General features: G+C 44.4%; 1 protein-coding gene across 1 annotated transcript in view; it reads right to left on the bottom strand.

Annotated features, from left to right (window-relative positions):
- The window catches only part of PHLPP1 (PH domain and leucine rich repeat protein phosphatase 1), a 232,258-nt gene that overhangs the window by 38,144 nt on the left and 169,363 nt on the right, over positions 1 to 24,751 (bottom strand). Inside the window, exons 7-10 of the mRNA XM_042239364.1 lie at positions 19,038 to 19,240; positions 15,067 to 15,127; positions 11,583 to 11,678; positions 8,816 to 8,971 (exon numbers count right to left, since the gene is read on the bottom strand). Coding sequence (XP_042095298.1) covers positions 8,816 to 8,971; positions 11,583 to 11,678; positions 15,067 to 15,127; positions 19,038 to 19,240 — 516 coding nt within the window. The remainder of the gene's footprint in view (positions 1 to 8,815; positions 8,972 to 11,582; positions 11,679 to 15,066; positions 15,128 to 19,037; positions 19,241 to 24,751) is intronic.

Below are 24,751 nucleotides of genomic sequence, written 5' to 3'. Positions count from 1 at the left end.
TTGGTCAATAAAGATCATAAGCCTATGGAGCGAGGGAACAAAGGTCATACAGACGGAAGACTTGCTGAACAAGAACTCAAAAAGGATTAACTTTAAAAATCAAGCGTAATTATACTAAGAACTAGCACTGAGGGGACACCGTAAGCGAATCTGCAGACCTTCCCCTGGTTCAGCCAGTCATCCCACACGTGTCCTCCCTCGTCCAGAAGCCAGCTGAGGACTGCACATTCCATTTCCTTATCGTGCCTCATACGTCTCTTCTAATCAGTGCAATTTGTTTCAAATGACCTTGACACTTTAAAAAAGTACATTTTGTGGAATGTCTCTCAATTTAGATTTGTTTGATGTTTTATTATCATTAGAATAATGTAATGCACTTCTAGCAAAAACACACAAAAGTGTGTTTTTGGAAGGTCTCATTCTAGAAGGTCTGTGATCCTCAACTTTACCTCCCAGATATTCCTATTAATTAGGTCAGGGTAAAGGTTTCAGTGGAGGAGGGCACGGCAATCCCCTCTAGTATTCTTGCCTGGAGAATCCCCTTGGACAGAGGAACCTGGCAGGCTACAGGGGTCCATGGGGCTGCAAAGAGTTGGACGTGCTGAATGACGAAGCGCAGCACACAAGGCTTCAAAAATCTATACAGAATTAAGAATTCTGATGACTGGTCAAGTTGAGTCAGCAGAAATGAGAAAATGGCCAGAAAAATGCATGTTTAGTAGGTAATCTAGGGGAAACACTATTTCACGATGGCTATCAAAACATCAGAACTTCACAAGATAGCTCTCTTCCCTTAGGAGGACGACACAGGTAATCCAGCTCTTCAAGCGTCAGAGATTCTCTGTCTTTGCCGAGAGGGACCAGTTGTCATGCCCAATTGACCGTGCCTTCCCAAATCCTCCATAAATTCCCTTCTAGTCCCTTTGATGTTTACACCCATTCTGTCTGAGTCACGAAAACGTCTGGTCTGTAGTGTGACTGATATTCTGGGGATATTCTAATAATCACCGCGTACTTCATTTGTACATACACTCTCTCCTCCTTCCCATCCCCTGAAAATACTTTGTTTTGCTCCAACCACGGGGAAAAAGCAGACCCTAATCTCCACTTGTCATAGGAATCTGTAACTCTCCTATGAAAGGCCCTTTGTTAATTAGACTTGTCTCAGCAGCAGCAGCTCTCTGGCCACGATGTAAGAGCGCAAATGCAAAATGGCCCAGGAACCAGCCTCCACCGAGCTCTCAGGAGCAGCAGCAGGACGGTGGCACCTCGCCCACCCAGCCCGGTGACCCACGGGGATATCACTCCACTCCCGTCCATCTGCTGAAGAACACGGATTATCTGAAACTCTTTTGGGGGTTTCCATCAAGAAAATTCTCAACTTCGGTAAGATGGGAGGACTAGGCCAGTTAAGATCCAGATTAGAATATCTGCCAGTTTCCCTCACAGAACTAAGTCCTGTCTTGATCACAAGATACAAAATCACAGTCCATTTATTCGCAAATACGGTCCAACATAATTCACATCTGTCTACAGTTATTGAGCTGCACATCAAAAGACACAACATTCAAAGAAAAACATGGAGAGTAACTCATAAACTTAAGTTGCTGATTCAGGCCATGAGAACTTTAATGCAATCAGTCTGAAGGTGCTCTGGAGCCGCAGCTGCTGAGCTGGCGTGCCCCAGACCCAAGCTCTGCAACGGGGGACCCACAGCTCTGAGAAGCCGTGCACCATAGCCAAGAGCAGCCTCTGCCCCCTCAGACCAGGGGAGAGCCCCAGCAGCAGCGGAGACCCAGCATGGCCAGAAGCAAATAGTAGTACGGCGGGAAAAACTGGCCTGAAGTTCTCAGAGGAAGCCGAGGATATCACTGCAAGTCATCTGATTTAGATTCCTCTCTCTTCTGCAGTTAACTGCTACCAGGTCAAGCAGATCAAAAGACACCATCCCAAAGCTGTAGTATCTCACAGACAATATTATGCAATTAAACCCATGACACTGTTTTAGCAGCGAGATTCAGAGCTAAAGAAATCTCCCTAGAAAGAGAGTTCAACCTTTTGCTCTCTCCAATAACACATGTTTTTCTGACCCCTCATGAAGCCTCCAAGCACAAGTTCTATTTAGAGAAGAAACTAAACCATTTTTAACTTATGAAGACTTACATATCCAGGCCTTTTCCTCAGTTACATAACCACAGAACTGGTAACAATAATTTATTACCAGGAAAAAAGAAAGAAAGAAAAAGTGAGCATCTGCATGTATTTTTCAAGGTTTGTACTATGAAGCAAACGGAACGGAAGGAGAGCTGAAGCGGTTTCCTCGCTGCCTGGAGCCATCTGCCCGATACAAAGCTCTGCGTGTGCACAGAGCGCTGCTCTTCATACCAGGAGCCTAAATGAAAGCCCACCCCAGCGCTTACAGTCTTCTTTTCCCTCTAACCCCACGTTGGATTAGTTTACTGTGCAGCTATTTTAAGCTGGGCGTTAGGCTATAAGTACCTTGAGGATTAGTCATTTTTCAATTTCCTGCAGCACCCAACCCAGTGACATAAACCGACAAGGTCAGTAAGACACCGGCCATCCTGAACCAAGTAAATTAAAACAAATCACAGCTGAAACCACCTGCAACGGGCTTGTGATGACTGTCTCCTAAAAAACCCTCTTTTAATACTTTAAGCTTCGTGTCTTTAGGTTGACCTACTCCCAACAATGTCGGTGGCAGTTTATTCTTTCCCCTCAAGCTACTCAAGCCAAATATACTCTATCCCTACATTTTCCTGAATGTAAATTATGCCTCAACGTAAAATCTTAATTAATCTTAATTAAAAAATCTTAGAGTAGATAGATAAGGCCTCAATTACTTAGGTTTTGGAAATGGGATAAGTAGAAAAAAGTATTAACCCTTTAACAGGCAGTAAATAGTATGGTACAATAGAGGGAATAAAATCAGTATTTTTATCATAACTTTGTACAGCATGTCATCTATAAAAATTAATTGAATCACTACGCTGTTGTACACCTTAAGCTAATATAATATTGTAAGTCAACCATATTTCAATTTTTAAAAGTTCTGTTTTTCTTGTCTTCCAACAAGTGAGATAATACAAGAAAGTTGTTCAAAAAAGATCTCATCGACTTAACCCACCCTTTTCATAAGCCGCTCTGCCCCAGAGACTCAAACCTCCCGGACTTGCTGACCGAGTGAGGACCACAAGGTCAGTGGCAACAGGAGCCTGGAGACGTAGCTATCACACTCGGAACACGAGGGCAGCGTGCCCTCTGGGACATTTCTCACTTTAGCCCCTTTGGGTCATTTGCTTCTCTCTCACAGGACAGAAGCAGGACGCCGGCCGTTCCCAGTTCCCTCGGCCCCTTACTCCAGAGCACTCCGGGGCTAGAGCTGCATCGAGCACAGCCTGCCCTCCTCCCAAGACCCGCAGAGGCTGCCTACGTCCCCGAGACAGCGCTGACTTTTCAAAACAAAGCTGGCCCTGGACAGGCCTGTGGATTCAGACAAAGCTGCTTTTGCCCAAACGCCTTTAGTTCTCACCCGTAGGCTCGGCTTCCTCTGCCCCCTTGGGTAGCAGGGTCCTCCTTCAGAGGCTTGATTCGGGTCCTAAGGTTTTCACACTGTGTAACTAGAAATATTCCAGCTCATACAGTCAGCCCTGTCCATTTGGGACTTTACAGCCTAGGCAACACGGGGGCCGATAGAGGGCCACGAGGCGGCAGTCCCTGACCCCAGGGGCCAGCAGGACGGCCTGTGGAACAAGCTCCTCATGTGAACACATCTGAACATGGACACAGCATCCCCTGGACCACAATACACGCACCCTCAGACACATGCTGTCAGACGCGCCTGGAACCTGGGAGACTCAGGGACTGCTCACTGACGCCTCAGAGAATGCAAAGCATACACGAGTGTCCCTTTAGAATTAAATCCTCAGAAATGAACAAGCGTGATTCCTATCTACTGGAGAGCTCCAGCTCTGTTCACCTTCTCTGTGAGCCAGGACCTTACAGGACCCAGAGTTCAGTTCTACCTCACCCTAGACTCCTAAAACCCGAACGCATCTGCCTATGCCTGCCCTACCAGTTCAGCGTAGATCCTCCAAGAGAAGAAGGGGACTCCCATTACAGAGCTGCACCCAGCCTTCGCCCAGCTAGCCTCTGGAGAGAAAACACAGGTTACGACAACGGCAGAATTCTCCGCAGGGGAAGAAACCACATCCTATGTTCATAATGATGAGAAGCAGGACTAGAGCTCCTGCTAGGCTGTGCGCCGTCTTTTCATACGAAGGCAAAGGCGAGAACAACTCTTTAAAGGATCTTGAAATGCTGCTCTCTTTGTCAGGGCAATGACACCCAACACAGGAGCACCGCAATATGTAAGACAAATGCTACCAAGCATGAAAGGGGAAATTAACAGTAACACAACAATAGTGGGAGACTTTAATACCCCACTCACACCTATGGACAGATCAACTAAACAGAAAATTAACAAAGAAGCACAAACTTTAAATGAGGCAATAGACCAGTTAGTCCTAATTGATATCTATAGGACATTTCACCCCAAAACAATGAATTTCACCTTTTCTCAAGTGCACACGGAACCTTCTCCAGGACAGATCACATCCTGGGCCATAAATCTAGCCTTGATAAATTCAAAAAAATAGAAGTCATTCCAAGCATCTTTTCTGACCATAATGCATTAAGATTAGATCTCAATTACAGGAGAAAAGCTATTAAAAATTCCAACATACGGAGGCTGAACAACACGCTGCTGAATAACCAACAAATCACAGAAGAAATCAAAAAAGAAATAAAAATTTGCATAGAAACGAATGAAAATGAAAACACAACAACCCAAAACCTGTGGGAGACTGTAAAAGCAGTGCTAAGGGGAAGGTTCATAGCAACACAGGCATACCTCAAGAAACAAGAAAAAGGTCAAATAAATAACCTAACTCTACACCTAAAGCAACTAGAAAAGGAAGAAATGGAGAACCCCAGGGTTAGTAGAAGGAAAGAAGTCTTAAAAATTAGGGGAGAAATAAATGCAAAAGAAACAAAAGAGACCATAGCAAAAATCAACAAAGCCAAAAGCTGGTTCTTTGAAATAAAATTGACAAACCATTAGCCAGACTCATCAAGAAACAAAGGGAGAAAAATCAAAATAAAATTAGAAATGAAAATGGAGAGATCACAACAGACAACACAGAAATACAAATGATCATAAGAGACTACTATCAACAGTTATATGCCAATAAAATGGACAACATGGAAGAAATGGACAAATTCTTAGAAAAGTACAACTTTCCAAAACTGAACCAGGAAGAAATAAAAAATCTTAGACCCATCACAAGCATGGAAATTGAAACTGTAATCAGAAATCTTCCAGGAAATAGAAGCCCACATCCAGACGGCTTCACAGCTGAATTCTACCAAAAATTTTGAGAAGAGCTAACACCTATCCTACTCAAACTCTTCCAGAAAATTGCAGAGGAAGGTAAACTTCCAAACTCATTCTATGAGGCCACCATCACCCTAATATCAAAACCTGACAAAGATGCCACAAAAAAAGAAAACTACAGGCCAATATCACTGATGAACATAGATGCAAAAATCCTTAACAAAATTCTAGCAATCAGAATCCAACAACACATTAAAAAGATCATACACCATGACCAAGTGGGCTTTATCCCAGGGATGCAAGGATTCTTCAATATCCGCAAATCAATCAATGTAATTCACCACATTAACAAATTGAAAAATAAAAGCCATATGATTATCTCAATAGATGCAGAGAAGGCCTTTGACAAAATTCAACATCCATTTATGATAAAAACTCTCCAGAAAGCAGGAATAGAAGGAACACACCTCAACACAATAAAAGCTATATATGACAAACCCACAGCAAACATTATCCTCAATGGTGAAAAATTGAAAGCATTTCCCCTAAAGTCAGGAACAAGACAAGGGTGTCCACTTTCACCGCTACTATTCAACATAGTTCTGGAAGTTTTGGCCACAGCAATCAGAGCAGAAAAAGAAATAAAAGGAATCCAAATTGGAAAAGAAGAAGTAACACTCTCACTGTTTGCAGATGCCATGATCCTCTACATAGAAAACCCTAAAAACTCCACCAGAAAATTACTAGAGCTCATCAATGAATATAGTAAAGTTGCAGGATATAAAATCAACACACAGAAATCCCTTGCATTCCTATACACGAATAATGAGAAAGTAGAAAAAGAAATTGAGGAAACAATTCCATTCACCGTTGCAACGAAAAGAATAAAATACTTGGGAATATATCTACCTAAAGAAACTAAAGACCTATATATAGAAAACTATAAAACACTGATGAAAGAAATCAAAGAGGACATTAATAGACGGAGAAATATACCATGTTCATGAATCGGAAGAATCAATATAGTGAAAATGAGTATACTACCCAAAGCAATCTACAGATTCAATGCAATCCCTATCAAGCTACCAGTGGTATTTTTCACAGAACTAGAACAAATAATTTCAAGATTTGTATGGAAATACAAAAAACCTCAAATAGCCAAAGCAATCTTGAGAAAGAGGAATGGAACTGGAGGAATCAACCTGCCTGACTTCAGGCTCTACTACAAAGCCACAATCATCAAGACAGTATGGTACTGGCACAAAGACAGAGATATAGATCAATGGAACAAAATAGAAAGCCCAGAGATAAATCCACACACCTATGGACATCTTATCTTCGACAAAGGAGGCAAGAATATACAATGGAGTAAAGACAATCTCTTTAACAAGTGGTGCTGGGAAAACTGGTCAACCACTTGTAAAAGAATGAGACTAGAACACTTTCTAACACCATACACAAAAATAAACTCAAAATGGATTAAAGATCTAAATGTAAGATCAGAAACTATAAAACTCCTAGAGGAGAACATAGGCTAAACACTCTCCGACATAAATCAAAGCAAGATCCTCTATGACCCACCTCCCAGAATACTGGAAATAAAAGCAAAAATAAACAAATGGGATCTAATTAAAATTAAAAGCTTCTGCACAACAAAGGAAAATATAAGCAAGGTGAAAAGACAGCCTTCTGAATGGGAGAAAATAATAGCAAATGAAGCAACTGACAAACAACTAATCTCAAAAATATACAAGCAACTTATGCAGCTCAATTCCAGAAAAATAAACGACCCAATCAAAAAATGGGCCAAAGAACTAAATAGACATTTCTCCAAAGAAGACATACGGATGGCTAACAAACACATGAAAAGATGCTCAACATCCCTCATTATCAGAGAAATGCAAATCAAGACCACAATGAGGTACCATTTCACACCAGTCAGAATGGCGGCGATCCAAAAGTCTACAAGCAATAAACCCTGGAGAGGGTGTGGAGAAAAGGGAACCCTCTTACACTGTTGGTGGGAATGCAAACTAGCACAGCCACTATGGAGAACAGTGTGGAGATTCCTTAAAAAATTGCAAAATAGAACTGCCTTATGACCCAGCAATCCCATTGCTGGGCATACACACTGAGGAAACCAGAACTCTGTTTATAATAGCCGGGACATTAAACAACCTAGATGTCCAACAGCAGATGAATGGATAAGAAAGCTGTGGTACATATACACAATGGAGTATTACTCAGCCATTAAAAAGAATACATCTGAATCAGGTCTAATGAGATGGATGAAACTGGAGCTGATTATACAGAGTGAAGTAAGCCAGAAAGAAAAACACCAATACAGTATACTAACACATATATATGGAATTTAGAAAGATGGTAATGATAACCCTGTATACGAGACAGCAAAAGAGACACAGATGTATAGAACGGACTTTTGGACTCTGAGGGAGAGGGAGAGGGTGGGATGATTTCGAAGAATGGCATTGAAACATGTATACTATCATGTAAGAAACGAATCGCCAGTCTATGTTCGATACAGGATACAGGATGCTTGGGGCTGGTGCACGAGGATGATCCAGAGAGATGATATGGGGTGGGAGGTGGGAGGGGGGTTCATGATTGGGAACTCATGTACACCCATGGCGGATTCATGTTAATGTATGGCAAAACCAATACAGTATTGTAAAGCACCAGCCATTACAAAGGAGCAATCCCGTTTCCCCACAATCTCATTATTTCTCAGTAACTGTTCCAGTAGGAATTCATTGTAACTTACATTAAGTACAGAGAATAAATTTTTCAGTGAGGAAAATAGAAGGAAAAGAATAAAGGAAATATTCTCTGTTTCGATCTCAGTGATGGTTATGCAGTATATATGTATGTAAAAGTTCACGGAGCAGTATGCTTAAGAGTTGTACACGTTTATTATCAGAAGTTTCATCTGGATAAAAAGATTTCTTTAAAAAGAAAAGGGGGATCAATAAAAACTTCCCAACCGAGGGATCAAAACAGGGTCTCCTGCCTTGCAGGTGGATTCTTTTCCGTCTGAGCCACCAGGAAAGCCTCAGATAGTCACAAATTCTACTTGAGATGGCCTGAGATCACCTAAGACTAGGCTGGGCTTCCCTGGTGGCTCAGATGCTAAAGAATCTGCCTGCAGTGCAGGAGACCGAGGTTCGATCCTTGGGTCAGGAAGATCCCCTGGAGAAGGCAATGGCAACCCACTCCAGTGTTCTTGCCTAGAAAATTTCATGGATAGAGGAGCCTGGTGGGCTGCAGTCCATGGGGTCGCAAAGAGTTGGACATGACCGAGTGACTAACACATTTGAGACAAGCCTGCTAACGAAGGGGCATTTCACAAGTTAGTGAGCAAGCAGAGCAAACCCGTGGCTTTACCTGTCAGCCTTCATCAGGAGGCTGGGCGGCAGCTCCAGGAGCTGGTTGTGTTGCACATCCAAGACCTCCACGGAGGTCCTTTCCAGCCTTTCAGGAAGCCTGGCCAGCCGGTTGTGTCCTGCCAGCAGTTTCCGGAGACCACTGTTGCAAAACAGGCTGTGTGAACAGGGGCAGAGAGAGGCAACTTACTGAGGGATCACCTGGGGTGAAGGCCTGAAAGTGAACGGGGCAGGAGGCCGAAAATCATCTCGCCAAGAAGCCTAAATGCAGCAGAGCAACTGCAGATTCACGTTAAGATGAGCTCAAAGTTTGAGCTCTGCGTATTTCAGTGTTTTCCATACTTCAAAAAGAAAGAAGAGGGTGGGGAAAACTATGAAAAGGACTATTTAACAAAGCAGCTCTACTCAGTGAAAAGGAGAAATGAGCTTCACGGAAGACGTCAAAGGCAGCGGCCTCGTCTCGCCAGCCTCACGAGGAGACTGGGAGGCTGTCCGCTTCCGGGCAAAGTCTGCGCCCAGGGCGCTTCAGTCTACAAGAGACCCTGAAGAAACACAGCTGAGCAATTTTCACCTACAGGACCAACATTCAACGAGGGTTCTTTCGTCCAAATAAACTCTTACCAACGCCCACTGAGAAAGCGCTATGCACCTTCAGCTGCATTTCACAGTAACTGTTCGTTCCTCTCCTCACTTCCCTGAATCTGATTACTCTTATTTTCTCACTGATTTCATCCTGGACCAAAGCAGACTCCCTTCTAAAGAGAACAGAAGGGCTCGCTGCAGAATTTTCTTCTGAGCCTTAAACAAGCTGCTGGGAAGTGTGACTGTTTCTTCAATGAGTTATCAAAACTGCAATAGATGATGAGTTTGTGTTCATCAAAGTGAAATCTGCTTTATGATCGCTTGGGACAGCAACAGTTGTAGAGAATAAAGCGCGTTCTGTGTTAAACACAGAAGCCTGGGGACTGTGGGGAAGCGAGGCTGTGATTCACGTCCAGGTCACCTGAAGCGACAGCTCACTCACACTGACGTCGAAGAACTAGTCTTCCTCACCCGCCTCCTGTTTTACACCATCTTGACCTCACTCACTTAAAAGTTCTTAAAGTCACTCTAATTTACAGCCATAACTTTATTCACTTTAAGTATCAAAACGAGAATCTTTGCTTACGAAGATGCTACCAAACTGTCTCAATGTGGTGACACCGGGGGCCACCGTTAAGGACACACCTGCCTCTGTGGGTTTTAGAGGCTGGAGGACGAGACAAGGCGTCCAGGACGGTCTTCAGCCAGTTACTGCAGGGCCGGCCTCTGGGACGCCCGCTCTAACCGGTAGCTCTGGATTTGGTCCACAGAGGATGGGATTATCTGTCTCTCTCTCTCTCACACACAGACACACACATACACACACACTTTACCCTTAAATAGAGGGATAGCTGTAAGAAGGCAGCACAGTCTTTATCCTCATTTTTCCATGTAAGAAAGATTTCACGACTACAGAATGAGTATACGTGCTAATGACAGAATCTGTTCAGTCCTTTTGGAGAATAAACAGCTTCTTTTCCTTTCAATACATCTCTGGTTCTAAATATTAATTTCTGTTTTGTAAACCCTTTCACACACATCAGTTAGACAAACAAAGCTTGGATGTTCAATCGGTTTCTGAAGAATCGCTGTCTTGGCCTGGATAGTAGATCAATGACAGGGCTGATACAAAGTCTGCAACTAAACAGCACTATTATTAAATGAGCAAACAATATGTATTGTTATTGTGCCGTGTGTTAAACACACACAGAAACAAACGCTGTTTACATTTTATGACGACAGAGCATCTGGATTTGCTTCGAATGAGCATTTGTTTAGATCCCCCAGGTCTTGTACTAGTGCAGAGCAAATCAAAGATTAATAAACTCAGGCAAACTGGATAAGAAATCAGTTATCCTGTATTTATGTAATTGTTGGTTTACTTATGTTTGTTGCAGCCTGCTGTGACTCAGGGGCCCTAAACTCCAATAGGCTGCATGTGTTGAATCGGGGAGGTCAGAGCAGGGAAGAGAAAAATAGATGGAGAGATAACAGGACAAGATTTTTTTTTAACAAGTTATTTTTCTCGTTAGTAGTCACCTTTTGTCATTTTTGCTACCTTCTAAAAGAGTCTCTCTCCATGTCCCACACACACACACACACACAGAGCTGTCCAAAGTCCTTTTGATAATGGTGACGGGCTTTGCACTGGCTCACCTAAATGCTCACTGAGCATAAAGCCCAGCATTTTCAAATGGACTGAACTTACAAGTGTTAACATACGGCTGAGAAACAAAGTAAAAGTAACTGAGCTTTCCAGGGATTAAAAATGGAAATTTAGTTTTTAAATTAAATTCTTCTCAAATTTCTTCTATGAGAAGACAGACATGTTAAGACAATAGACAGAAAGTAAAGATTCTTAAAGAATTAAGACTACAGAGGTGAACCAGCCATATCATCTGCTGAGTCTCTGGACATTTCTGTTGGCTTATTTGGAAAGTGCCACCAAGCATCAGCCTCCACACAGCTTTGCCAAGTCTGGCTAGAGGTCAAAGCTTCAGTCTACCTGTCACTACACGACAAAGCACTATGACTTAACGAGGCCACGAGAGGTGAGAGATACTAAATGAGGTTTGAAAGTAAAGTCCTTCAGGGGTTCATAACAACAAATTAAACACTGAACCAGGAATTTTTCCATTGTTTATCTTATTTAAGATTCTCTAACTTAATCTGTGCTTAATACTCACCGTGCAGGAAGTTCACATATTTGATTATGGCCAATATCCAAAACTTCTAGCTTTCGGCTTTCACAGACCCACTCAGGTACGTTTTCTAAACAGTTCCTAAATGTAAGAATATACAATTTCTTCTTTGATTGGAATTTGGCTTAAAACATGGTTCACAAGTCAAAATAATTACATATAACAAATAAAACTTCAAAGGAAATAATTACAGTGAATACAAATAAAAAAAAAATGTGTAGTCACTTTAACCTGAAGCAGGATGTGATAAGGAATAAGAAATAAAGAAAGCGTAGGGAAGAACACAGTAACACCATTTGTATTATCTCTAAAGTCTAAAAAATAGTCTGGTTTCCAGAGTTACTATCCCAAAATGTCTATAAACCCATGTAAGTTTAGGGAGAAGACGTCTGCCATTGGAAAACCAATAAACACATATTTATACACTTTCAGTTAAGGTAAAGAGTCAAATGGCATAATAGCTTTGTTTTCCAATCTGCATTTTTACCGTTAATATGAAAATTTTCCCCAGGGTCTCAGAAGGTGCCCTGAGGCCACTGCCACAGACAAGAGGAAAGAGATGGCGGCAATGAAAATATACACCGACCCTAAGACTCAGAACCAGGGACTTGGAAATATCTCCTTATGCATTAGACAGTAATTCTGATTCCTGGAAACAAGTAAACTAAGCTAATGGTAACTTTAGTTGTTAAATGAATTGACCACTTTTTTGATAAATCTGTTACTGTATTTGATGTCTCTTAGCCATGGATTGTTAGCTTTTTATCTTCTTTTTAAAATATGTGAAATGACTAGGCACAAAAAAATCTCCAACAGTATGCAAACATTCTTTAAAAACCAGATGAACAAGTCCGTGGAAAGTATGAGGCTTGGAACAAGGATTTTAGTAGAGTAAAATTTTTTGCTATTGTATCAGCTTCTCAATTAAAATACAGAAGAGAAGGCAGCATTTTCCGTCTAGTGTTTGCATAGGTACATACTGCTCTGGCTTTGAAGGCCTACCGACTGACACCCGTAATCATTGTACTGTACGGCAGTCGAGGAGGGCACGGCAACCACTCCATATTCTTGCCTGGGGACTTCCACGGACAGAGATGCCTGGCAGACTGCAGTCCATGGGGTTGCAAAGAGTCGGACACGGCTGCGTGACTAAGCATGCGCGCGTGCACACACACACAGAGTCAGACGTGGCTGCGTGACTAAGCACACACTCTCTCCTTCTCACACACACACGCGTCAGCCTCTAAAACATCTCATTAAGGTAGGCAAGCGAAAGTACCCTTCAGCATAAGCAAACACTGAATAACAAAACTCCTCGAAGTGATAAAATAGCCTGGAACTTTGACCCTGAGGAACCCTAAGAACCTAGCAAACACCGTAGTGAGGAACAGCTCAGCTCCTTTGGAAACAGAGAGGAGGGCGAGATACCCAGAGCTCCGGGAGGGATCAGACGCAGAGGCTTCTCTAAGAGGAAAAGCCCTACGGTTTGGGAGGTGGGTTAGGCAGAACGTGCTACAGTGCAGGCTCTGAACATGAGAATTTTTCTTAAAAAAAAAGATCGACAGCATTAGGGACAGAATTCAGAGACCAGCACAACACAAGTTTCCAATTCAGTCTCACTTGAGGGTTTCAATGGGAACCAATTAGCAATTACATCTTTTAAATAAAAGAAAAATAGATTTACTCCATGGCCAATTCTGTAGAATAAATCTATTCAAGATATTTACATGCACCCACATACGCAAACCCCACGCCTGTACTCTTATTTCAATGCTGAAGACAGCAAGGTTCAAGGCTGATAAAATAGAAAGAACTTGAGTAGCGTCTGACTTAAAGCTCATTAAACAGAAAACTGACATGAATTTACTAGGAAGTATGGGGTATGAAGCGCCACTCATAAACGATTTTATAAATTCAAAGCTGTAACTGTGATCATTCTCACACCAGCTAAATTCTGACACATTCTTACATAATGTGATTGAAGATATTATTAAAATACCTAGGTTTGTATACTTTTATGACTAAAGGCAAATTCTGCACCTGGCAAATTACACAGCAGCTATACCAGATTTTATGCACTGAAATGAGTTACCTGTCACACTGAGAGGCCACATACTCCTATGTGCTGTGGTAGTTCAGAAAAGTTTGTATTATTACGTTTGGAATTATGTTAAAAGTGAGTTTCAATTTAGTGTGTGGAGATTATGAAAGTCTAATTTGCTCCAATACGTGCTTTGGGACTTCAGGGAAAAGTCTACTACAATATTTGTGGGAACCGAAGTAAATATGACACAGGGCAGTAGTGAATTTGCATACAAGGTGAGGAGGTGAGCACGTGCACAAGTGAGCTGAGAAGAGTGAGCAGGCTGCACGGAAACCCCGCTCCAGCAGTGCCAGTCGCCACTGCTTGAGGGCTCCAAGTAGGAGAGTGGGCTTCCCCAGGGGTGCAGTGGTAAAGAACCCGCCTCCCAACACAGGAGACACAGGTTCAAGCCCTGGGGCAGGAAGATCCCTGGAGAAGGAGGTGGCCCCCCACTGCAGTACTCTTGCCTGGGGAATCCCATGGGCAGAGAGAAGAGCCTGGTGGGCTACAGTCCATGGGGCTGCAGAGTCGGACATGACTTAGCCACTAAACAGCAGGAGCAGCAGTAAGGAGATACGTACAAAAAAAAAAGGGGAAAAATAGAAGAGACAGAGCACAAAATACATTTTTAATGAACTAAACACCATTTCAGGGAAAAACATGAAAACGCAGCTGACGTGATTACAGCGGCACTGGACCTTCCAGCCACACACCCTCAACCTCTCTCAGGCGCAGCCCTGGCACTCACATCCGTGTCCACACTACGCCGCGACTCCTCTGCTGCAGCCTGCACAGACTGACAGCCCCAAGTACTTTCAGAGGGCGAGTATTCAGCACTGCTGGATATTAATTTGCATCGTTTATCTTTAAGATATATAAAAAATTCTTTTTTCAAAATTAATTTTTATTGGAGCGTAGTTGTTTCAAGATATAGAAGCAGGGCTTCCCTGGTGGCTCAGACAGTAAAGAAGCTGCCTGCAAAGCTGGAGACCCGATCCCTGGGTCAGGAAGATCCCCAGGAGAAGGGCATGGCCACCCACTCCAGTGTTCTTGCCTGGAGAATCCCCATGGGCAGAGGAGCCTGGCGGGCCACAGTCCACGGGGTCACGAGGAGTCGGACACGACTGAGCGACTCACACAGCTGTGGTTGTTCTACAAAGCTGTTTCCATTGTGCAGCAAAGGGAATCAGCTATTTGTATACACGCATCCCCTCTTTTTTGGATTTCCTTCCCATAAAGGTCACACACTGCTGAGTAGAGTTCCCCGTGCTGTGCAGGAGGGTCTCGTTAGCCACCTTATAAAAAGTTCTCACGCTCAGGTTTAGACAGAATTATCTAGATAATTTTCACACAGACCCTAGAGTGCTCTAGGAATTGGCTTCTTACCTTGAGACATCCATGTAGGACAGATAATTCGGAACTGGGGAAACGTCAATCTGGACAAGTTCTAGGAAGCAGGAAAAAAACAAAACCAAACACATCACCATTCAAGTGACACAGACTCTTTTCATGTAGAATTGTTCCTGGGCCTTATCCTCCATCGCAGGTTTAGGTTGGGAAGCACAACACACCCATCTGTTTCTAAGCTACAGGGAAGTGCAGAGACCTCCTAACTTAGTCCCAAGGTCTTAAGTCAGAGACTGAGCTGAATCACTCACTCTGCTTTCCGACCTCTTCCCACCCACTCGCTGTGGCACTCCTCGTTATACAGCCTAAACTTTATCTGGAAGATTAACTGTATGAACAGCATTGTTTTTTTTTAAACTTTCAGGGTTCCTTGGATATAGTCGGATGCGTCCTGGCTTGTGCCTTTTTCAGTCCGTGCTATTCACTGGAAGAGCACTCCTGAGGATCAGAAAGGACTTCCTCTACTGAAATCTGGAAGCCTCCCTCAAACCTGTGCGCAAAGTGGCACCAAGCGCTCTGCTCCTCACATGCAGTAGTCTCGAGATCCCTTCTGCTTTTTCGAGAAACTTACAAGTGTTCAGAGGCTCATCTTCTCTTGGCTTCCTAATCCGGCCCAGCTACCTGTGATGGTTTTGGAGGCTCGGCTTTCTAATCCGGCCCAGCCACCTGTGATGGGTTTGGAGGCTTGGCTTCTCTCGGCTCCCTAATCTGCCCCAGCCACCTGTGGTGGTTTGGAGGCTCCTTCTGGTACCGGGTCTCTTCTCCAGTCCCCTCACTTCCACGGTTCCAGGCACCACCTCTGAGCAGATGTCCTATGTCGACATCTGTAGTCCTGACTGCAAATTCCTGCTAACTCGCACGAAGCCACTGCAATAACCTGGATTAGTGGAAAGGTGGGTCACCCCACTCTTCCCCCATATGGGCACTCGGGACCCTGCTTTCACATTAACAGTCTCACAGCTTCATTTTCATCACTTGCCTCTTCCACTAAAAATTTCCACTGGATCTCTATAGCTTACTGTATCAGCTTCAAAGTTTCACCATCTGACTCCAAGCCATGCGTCCCATAAGTACATCTTACCACTTCCCAGCAGCAACCTATGAGAGCAGAACTCCCTTATGCTCATCCACCAATGTGGTTCATTGGTAGATGAACCACATTCAGATTCTTTCCTCTTCAACACCTATTTCATGTTTCCTGACTAGCCAAATCCTATAACCCTTTGGTGACCTGCAGTTATCTGAGGTTTGGTTTATTTCTCCATTGAAATGACAGTTCAGTTCAGTCGCTCAGTCGTAGCCGACTTTGCGACCCCATGAATCACAGCACGCCAGGCCTCCCTGTCCATCACCCTCTCCCGGAGTTCACTCAGACTCACGTCCATCCAGTCCGTGATGCCATCCAGCCAGCTCATCCTCGGTCGTCCCCTTCTCCTCCTGCCCCCAATCCCTCCCAGCATCAGAGTCTTTTCCAATGAGTCAACTCTTCACATCAGGTGGCCAAAGTACTGGAGTTTCAGCTTCAGCATCATTCCTTCCAAAGAAATACCAGGGCTGATCTCCTTTAGCATGGACTGGTTGGATCTCCTTGCAGTCCAAGGGACTCTCAAGAGTCTTCTCCAACACCACAGTTCAAAAGCGTCAATTCTTCGGTGCTCAGCCTCCTTCACAGTCCAACTCTCACATCCATACGTGACCACAGGAAAAACCATAGCCTTGACTAGACGGACCTTAGTCGGCAAAGTAATGTCTCTGCTTTTGAATATACTATCTAGGTTGGTCATAACTTTCCTTCCAAGGAGTAAGTGTCTTTTAGTTTCATGGCTGCAATCACCATCTGCAGTGATTTTGGAGCCCCCCCAAAATAAAGTCTGACACTGTTTCCACTGTTTCCCCATCTATTTCCCATGAAGTGATGGGACCAGATGCCATGATCTTGGTTTTCTGAATGTTGAGCTTTAAGCCAACTTTTTCACTCTCCTCTTTGACTTTCATCAAGAGGCTTTTTAGCTCCTCTTCACTTTCTGCCATGAGGGTGGTGTCATCTGCATATCTGAGGTTACTGATATTTCTCCTGGCAAGCTATATTCCAGCTTGTGCTTCCTCCACTCCAGTGTTTCTCATGATGTACTCTGCATATAAGTTAAATAAGCAGGGTGACAATATACAGCCTTGACATACTCCTTTGCCTATTTGGAACCAGTCTGTTGTTCCATGTCCAGTTCTAACTGTTGCTTCCTGACCTGCATACAGATTTCTCAAGAGGCAGGTCAGGTGGTCTGTATTCCCATCTCTTTCAGAATTTTCCACAGTTTATTGTGATCCACACAGTCAAAGGCTTTGGCATAGTCAATAAAGCAGAAATAGATGTTTTTCTGGAACTCTCAAGGCAAATTGGAAGTGGTCAAGCAAGAGATGGCAAGGGTGAATGTCGACATTCTAGGAATCAGCGAACTAAAATGGACTAGGATGGGTGAATTTAACTCAGATGACCATTATATCTACTACTGCGGGCAGGAATCCCTCAGAAGAAATGGAGTAGCCATTATGGTCAACAAAAGAGTCCGAAATGCAGTACTTGGATGCAATCTCAAAAATGACAGAATGATCTCTGTTCGTCTCCAAGGCAAACCATTCCATATCACAGTTATCCAAGTCTATGCCCCAACCAGTAATGCTGAAGAAGCTGAAGTTGAACGGTTTTATGAAGACCTACAAGACCTTTTAGAACTAACACCCAAAAAGATGTCCTTTTCATTACAGGGGACTGGAATGCAAAAGTAGGAAGTCAAGAAACACCTGGAGTAACAGGCAAATTTGGCCTTCGAATGCGGAATGAAGCAGGGCAAAGACTAATAGAGTTTTGCCAAGAAAATGCACTGGTCATAGCAAACACCCTCTTCCAACAACACAAGAGAAGACTCTATACATGGACATCACCAGATGGTCAACACCGAAATCAGATTGATTATATTCTTTGCAGCCAAAGATGGAGAAGCTCTATACAGTCAGCAAAAACAAGACCAGGAGCTGACTGTGGCTCAGATCATGAACTCCTTATTACCAAATTCAGACTCAAACTGAAGAAAGTAGGGAAAACCGCTAGACCATTCAGGTATGACCTAAATCAAATCCCTTCTGATTATACAGTGGAAGTGAGAAATAGATTTCAGGGCCGAGATCTGACAGATAAGAGTGCCTGATGAACTGACAGTAAATTCATTAAAACCAAAAAAAGGAAAAGGAAAGAAAGAGCTCCTCTCCTTTAGCAGTCCTGTGCTGCATGACACAGAGGACAAGTGCTTGATAAACGCCTGTTCAGCCTGCAGTAGTAAACACTCGTTTCCATGCAGCTGTCTGACGGGAAGGGGTAGAAATCTTCATTCACTTCACCAAACATACACCCATATGACCTTTTCTTTTTTTAGAACTGCTGTGATCTCCGAAGTCTAAGGAGGCACCCTCATTGAATACACACAGCTCTTGCTTCGTGGTGGCCCTGTGATGGATACTGCAGGCTTCTCCTGCGGGGAGGCCCTCTGTTGGTGGGGCAGGAGATCTGAGGCCCTGTGTGGATCCATAATAGACCTACCTTCCCCTTTCACTCTCTAGATGCACCATCGTCACAAGTGGCCCAATAAACAGTTCACTTCCCATTGCGCCCCGCCCCCCGCCCCCGCCAACGACATCTGCTCTTCAAGCCGAAGAGCGAAGAGTCCATCCCCAGTGGGAATAACTTATTCAAATGTCACAATGTGAGAAAAACAGGGCAGGACTGTAAGTGCTTCCTTTTGATCGCTTTAAATACCCAACAGCATTCTTCTCTCATGATTTCTGTCTTAGCAAAAACTGACACCTGTCTCACTAAATGAGGAAAGAAAGGTCAAAGCCAGGAGGAAGACAAGAGCACTGCACTGAGCGAGTTCTCGGGGCCAGGTCTTGATACATACCGTTAGAAGCGGCGTGGAGTGCTTTGAGGACACAGCCGCAGAGGCCCAGTGCCACCAGCTGGTTCCGCTCGCAGTGCAGAACCTCAAGGCCGCTGAAAACCGTGGCGTCCAGATTCCCAAGCTGGTTGTCTCGCAGGTCGAGCTGAGTGACATGGGGGAGAAAGTCCACTCCGTCCACCACTAGTTTCCTAATTAGGTTCAGTCTTGAGAGGAAACGGACACAAACAGAGATGGTAACCAGAGGCAATGCTGTAAATACAAGCCTCCCCTTGTATGTGACCAACAGGAGGGCCTCAGGCCTCACTGTCACAGCTCTCCATCATTTCTTTACTCTCAGTATCTGCTGTTCCTTCACTAGCTAGGTCCCCTGGCTATTCCCAGCTACAATTCCATGAGGTCTTAACTTTGCAACTATATTCTGAAATGCAATTTAGACCATTAATAGCCTGGAAGAAAAGCATGCATATTGATTTTTATCTTAATTCATTTCAAGGGGGGGAAATCATTTAAACATTTATTTCTAAGAATCTGGTTGAAAGAATACAAGAAACAAAACCCAGGAAACCCTGCTAAGCACGCGCAGCTACACTGAGTATTTAAGGAAGGAGAGGATAAGTGAGCAGGTAGATGAGCAGCCATAAAGGGCAAAACTAACAGGTGAGCTTGGGGGAAAAAAAAAAAAAAAAGAATGGGGCCACCTATGCACCAGAAACAGGCGCATAAGCCTATCTGAATTTTCATAGCTGGTTCCAGACCAAGGATTAATTACCAAAACTGTCTCCATCTTTAAAACACTGCTTGAAAAAGCAAAGCGCAGGAAATACTGATATTTGGCATGTAGGATTCACTGCGAACGCACAGAACAAAGGATCGTGATGGGGCCCAGCGTGTGCGGGGTGCAGGGAAAGCCTGGCAGAGCCTGGTTCATAAACACTGGTGAGCTCACGGACCCACGCGGCCACGGACGAGGCGCCAGGGAGACAGGCTAGTGGTGAGGGGACGAGGAGTCAGTGCAAAAGCACATCTAGTTTCAAAGTGGAGGAAAACAGATGAGCCTTCCCGGCCTAGTTTGCCAGGCTACGCCCAGCTCCTGTACAAACAAACAAACAACAGAACCTCCTACTCCTTGTTACGAAGCGAACAGAGCGCTGAGATCGTGCACTTGGTCACAAGAGCATTAATATGAGAGGAGGAACTTAGAAAAAAGTCAAGTGTTCTCTGCAGTGCTTTCCAGCCCTTGGAAAAAATAAAATGAGAGTAACTAAATTTTTAAAATTTAAAAAATAAATCTAAAAAAATAAAATGAGAGAACTGAACTAAATTTCTAATAGCAGTATCATAAAGCCATTGGAACTCAAGGATGAAGGACAAGACAGCCAAGAGCTAAGGATTTGTCAAACCACGAGGACAGCATGTGGCTCCTTCAAATGTCCCTGAGAGTTAAAATTATTATTTTTTGCTCCTTCTCTTTTCTGTTCCAGGTTGTAAAAAACTGGCTTCAACTCAGTGATCTGCCTATCTCTAAATGCTCACTAGATTACTAGAATATGTACACAGAATCACCTTAGTTCAGTCGCTCAGTCGTGTGCAACTCTTTTCTACCCCATGGACTGCAACATGCCAGGCTTCCCTGTCCATCACCAACTCCCAGAGCTTGCTCAAACTCATGTCCATCGAGTCAGTGATGCCATCCAACCATCTCATCCTCTGTCGTCCCCTTCTCCATCTGCCTTCAATCTTTCCCAGCATCAGGGTCTTTTCCAATAAGTCAGTTCTTTGCATCAAAACCCAAATCTCCTTTTGGATACAACAGACGACAGGAACTGAAAACTGCCCTGTGTTCTCCCGAGTCTATGCTTTAAATCACCTTCATGATGCACTAATCTCAGCCTACCCCCAACCCTGCACTGTATTAACACCAACACAATTACAGGGCTGATTTAATGAGACAAAAGAGAATTTATAATGACAGGGAGGTTATCGCCACTATTCACTTTAAATTGTCAAGTCTTATCAGGATGCAAATATCAAAAGGTTTCAGGCTCACATGATAATATGACTACTTCAGATGAGCTTTTAAAGAGGCAAAATGTTGTGAGAATTCCTTTCCAATAATCTCCTCAGTTAACAGAGCATTTTATTTATTTTCATCAATACTCACTGAGCATTTATTGTGTATAGGTCCGCAGTGTGAAAATGTTCTAGTTCCAATCTGCTGCTGAACACTTTACACATATGACCTTGAGCCATCACCTAAGCCTCCAGGAAGCCTCATTCTAACCTGGACACGGAGGCTGGCGCCTTCCTTGCCCTACAGGGTGCTGAGCGATGAGGGGGACGCACCTGCCGGCACCCTGCACACGAAAGGGCCACAGGGACAGGACAAGCACAGCCCCAGGCTGCTCGCCAGTAAGAGACGGGTAAGATGAGGGGCACGCCAACAGACTCAGTAATTCAAACCACATGTGCGTTAGAATGTGAAGCCAGAGGATCCAAGTCTGTGATCAGTGTCATGGTGGTGGTTTAGTCGACAAGTCGTGTCCAACTCTTTTGTGACCCCATGGACTGTAGCCCACCAGGCTCTTCTGTCCGTGGGATTTCCCAGGCAGGAATACTGCAGTAGGTTGTCACTTCTTTCTCCAGGGCATCTTCCCCACCCAGGGATCAAACCCCTGTCTCCCGCACTGGCAGGCAGATTCTTTACCGATGGAGCTACCAGGGAAGCCTGATCAACGTCATAAATGAGGCATAAAACATAGAGACGGGTCGGAAAATGCTATGGGAGAGGAAGGATGTCATCTGAACCCCGAGAGCAGGCAGAATTCACTGGACATAAACGGGAGAAGCAAGGAGTCCATGGGGAGGAGCTGAACGGCCTTTGGACTCTCAGGCTGAGGTTCACGCGTGTGCAGGGGCCCCTCAGGAGCACACACCGAGTGAGAGGAGTGAGAACACAGACATGAGCTGGGCGAGTCCACACCATTCATCAAGCACGGGGCCTGCTGCGCACTAACACTACGCGTTCACGGACATAGGCTTCCCTGGCAGCTCAGACAGCGAAGAAGCTGCCTGCTGTGCGGGGCCCAGGTCTGATCCCTGTGTCTGGAAGGCGCCCTGGAGGAGGGCACGGCGACCTTCTCCAGTGTTCCTGCCCGGAGAGTCCCACGGACAGAGGAGCCTGGTGGGCTGCAGTCCACGGGGTGGCAGAGACTTGGACACAGCTGAGGGACTAGCCCATTTTCACTACAGAGACTCAGGCTATACAAATGAGAGCAGTGCTTCTTGAGTTATCCAGGAGGAAGGACCTATTTTCCCAACCTCTAATCCCTCACGGACGGACATGCACACACTGGGTCACAGCGCTCCACACAAGTGGCTCGCCACGTCGAGTTCGCCAGCACCTGGCCTAATGTGCTCCCTGTACAGTGAGGTGTGTCTGCTTACGTGGATCTACATGAATATTGTGGCAATGGCGAATGTTTCCAAGATATTAAGTCTCAATTACTAAACCTATCTCTTTGTTTAAAAAAAGTTGCAAATAGTTGGTTTGCTAGCACATGCTGGAGGACCACACTCTGGACTGAACCATACTTAGAACCTCATCCTCAAGGGATTCACAGGCTAAGGGCTTGAAACTAGAAATGAGAGCTTAAGTATCTTGAGTTAGAAAACTAAGGTTCTGAGTGAGGCTGTGCTTGAGAGGCTGTACAATGGCAGCAGACAGTGCACAGAGGAGGCAAGAGCAGCAGTGAGAAGAAAAAGTAAGGGCCAGAGAGCGAGACTGGTGCCCAAGACGAACTGATACGACAGCAAGCATCTGGGTAGCACACTAGAAAACACAGGCACAAATTTGTGTCTGGATAACCAGTGAAGTCGAAAACTCAGCAGGGGCCACAGGACTGGAAAAGGTCAGTTTTCATTCCAATCCCAAAGAAAGGCAATGTGAAAGAAGGTTCAAACTACGGCACAACTGCACTCATCTCAGACACTAGCAAAATAATGCTCAAAATTCTCCAAGCCAGGCTTCAACAGTAGGTGAATGGAGAACTCCCAGATGTTCAAGCTGGATTTAGAAAGGGCAGAGGAACCAAAGGTCAAATTGCCAACATCTGCTGGATTATAGAAAAAGGAAGAGAATTCCAGAAAAGCATCTACTTCTGCTTCATTGACTATGCTAAAGACTTTGACTCTGTGGCTCACAACAAACTGGAAAATTCTGAAAGAGATGGGAATACCAGACCACCTGACCTGTCTCTTGAGGAAATCTGTATGCAGGTCAGGAAGCAACAGTTAGAACTGGACATGGAACAACAGACTGGTTCCAAATTGGGAAAGGCGTACGTCAAGGCTGTATATTGTCACCTTGCTTATTTAACTTATATGCAGAGTACATCATGTGAAATGCCAGGCTGGATGAAGCGAAAGCTGGAATCAAGATTGCTGGGAGAAATATCAGTAACTTCAGATATGTAGACGACACCACCCTTATGGCAGAAAGTGAAGAAGAACTAAAGAGTCTCTTGATGAAAGTGAAAGTGAAAGTTCAGTTGCTCAGTTGTGTCCGACTCTTTGCGACCCCATGGACTGCAGCACGCCAGGCCTCCTTGTCCATCACCAACTCCCAGAGTTTACCCAAACTCCTGTCTATTGAGTCGGTGATGCCATCCAACGATCTCATCCTCTGTCATCCCCTTCTCCTCCTGCCCTCAATCTTTCCCAACATCAGGGTCTTTTCCAATGAGTCAGTTCTTCACATCAGGTGGCCAAAGTATTGGAGTTTCCGCCTCAACATCAGTCTTTCCAGTGAACACCCAGGATTGATCTCCTTTAGAATGGACTGGTTGGGTCTCCTTGCAGTTCAAGGGACTCTCGAGAGTCTTCTCCAACACCACAGTTCAAAAGCATCAGTTCTTCGGTGCTCAGCTTTCTTTATAGTCCAACTCTCACATCCATACATGACCACTGGAAAAACCATAGCCTTGACTAGCCGGACCTTTGTGGACAATGCAGTGAAAGTGAAAGAGGAGAGTGAAGAAGCTGGCCTAAAACTCAGCATTCAAAAAATGAAGATCATGGCATCCAGGCCCACTATTTCAAGGGAAATAGATGGAGAAACAATGGAAACAGTGAGAGACTTTAATTTCTTGGGCTCTAAAATCACTGTAGATGGTGACTGCAGCCATGAAATTAAAAGATGTTTGCTCCTTGGAAGAAAAACTATGACAAACCTAGACAGCATATTAAAAACCAGGTATTACTTTGTCGACAAATGTCTGTCTAGTCAAAGCGAAAACTGAGCGCCAAAGAATTGATAATTTTGAACTGTGGTGTTGGGAGAATTTTCTTGAGAGTCTCTTAGACTGCAAGATCAGACCAGTCCACCCTAAAGGAAATCAGTCCTGAATATTCATTGGAAGGACCGATACTAGAGCTGAAACTCCAATACTCTGGCCACCGGATGGGAAGAGCTGACTCATTAGAAAAAATCCTGATGCTGGCAAAGACTGAGGGCAAGAGGAGAGCGGGACGACAGAGGATGAGATGGTTGGATGGCATCACCGACGCGATAGACATGAGTTTGAGTAAGCTCCGGGAGTTGGTGATGGACAGAGAAGCCTGGCGTGCTACAGTCCCCAGGGCTGCACAGAGTCGGACACAACTGAGCGACTGAACTGAACCAATGAAGTGGTGCTATCAGCAAAAATAGGGACCCA

This window comes from Ovis aries, chromosome 23 (genome assembly GCF_016772045.2).
Source record: "Ovis aries strain OAR_USU_Benz2616 breed Rambouillet chromosome 23, ARS-UI_Ramb_v3.0, whole genome shotgun sequence".
Classification (NCBI taxonomy): Eukaryota; Metazoa; Chordata; class Mammalia; order Artiodactyla; family Bovidae; genus Ovis; species Ovis aries.
The sequence above is the reverse complement of the archived record's forward strand: the minus strand, read 5'-3'. Positions and strand labels throughout refer to the sequence as shown.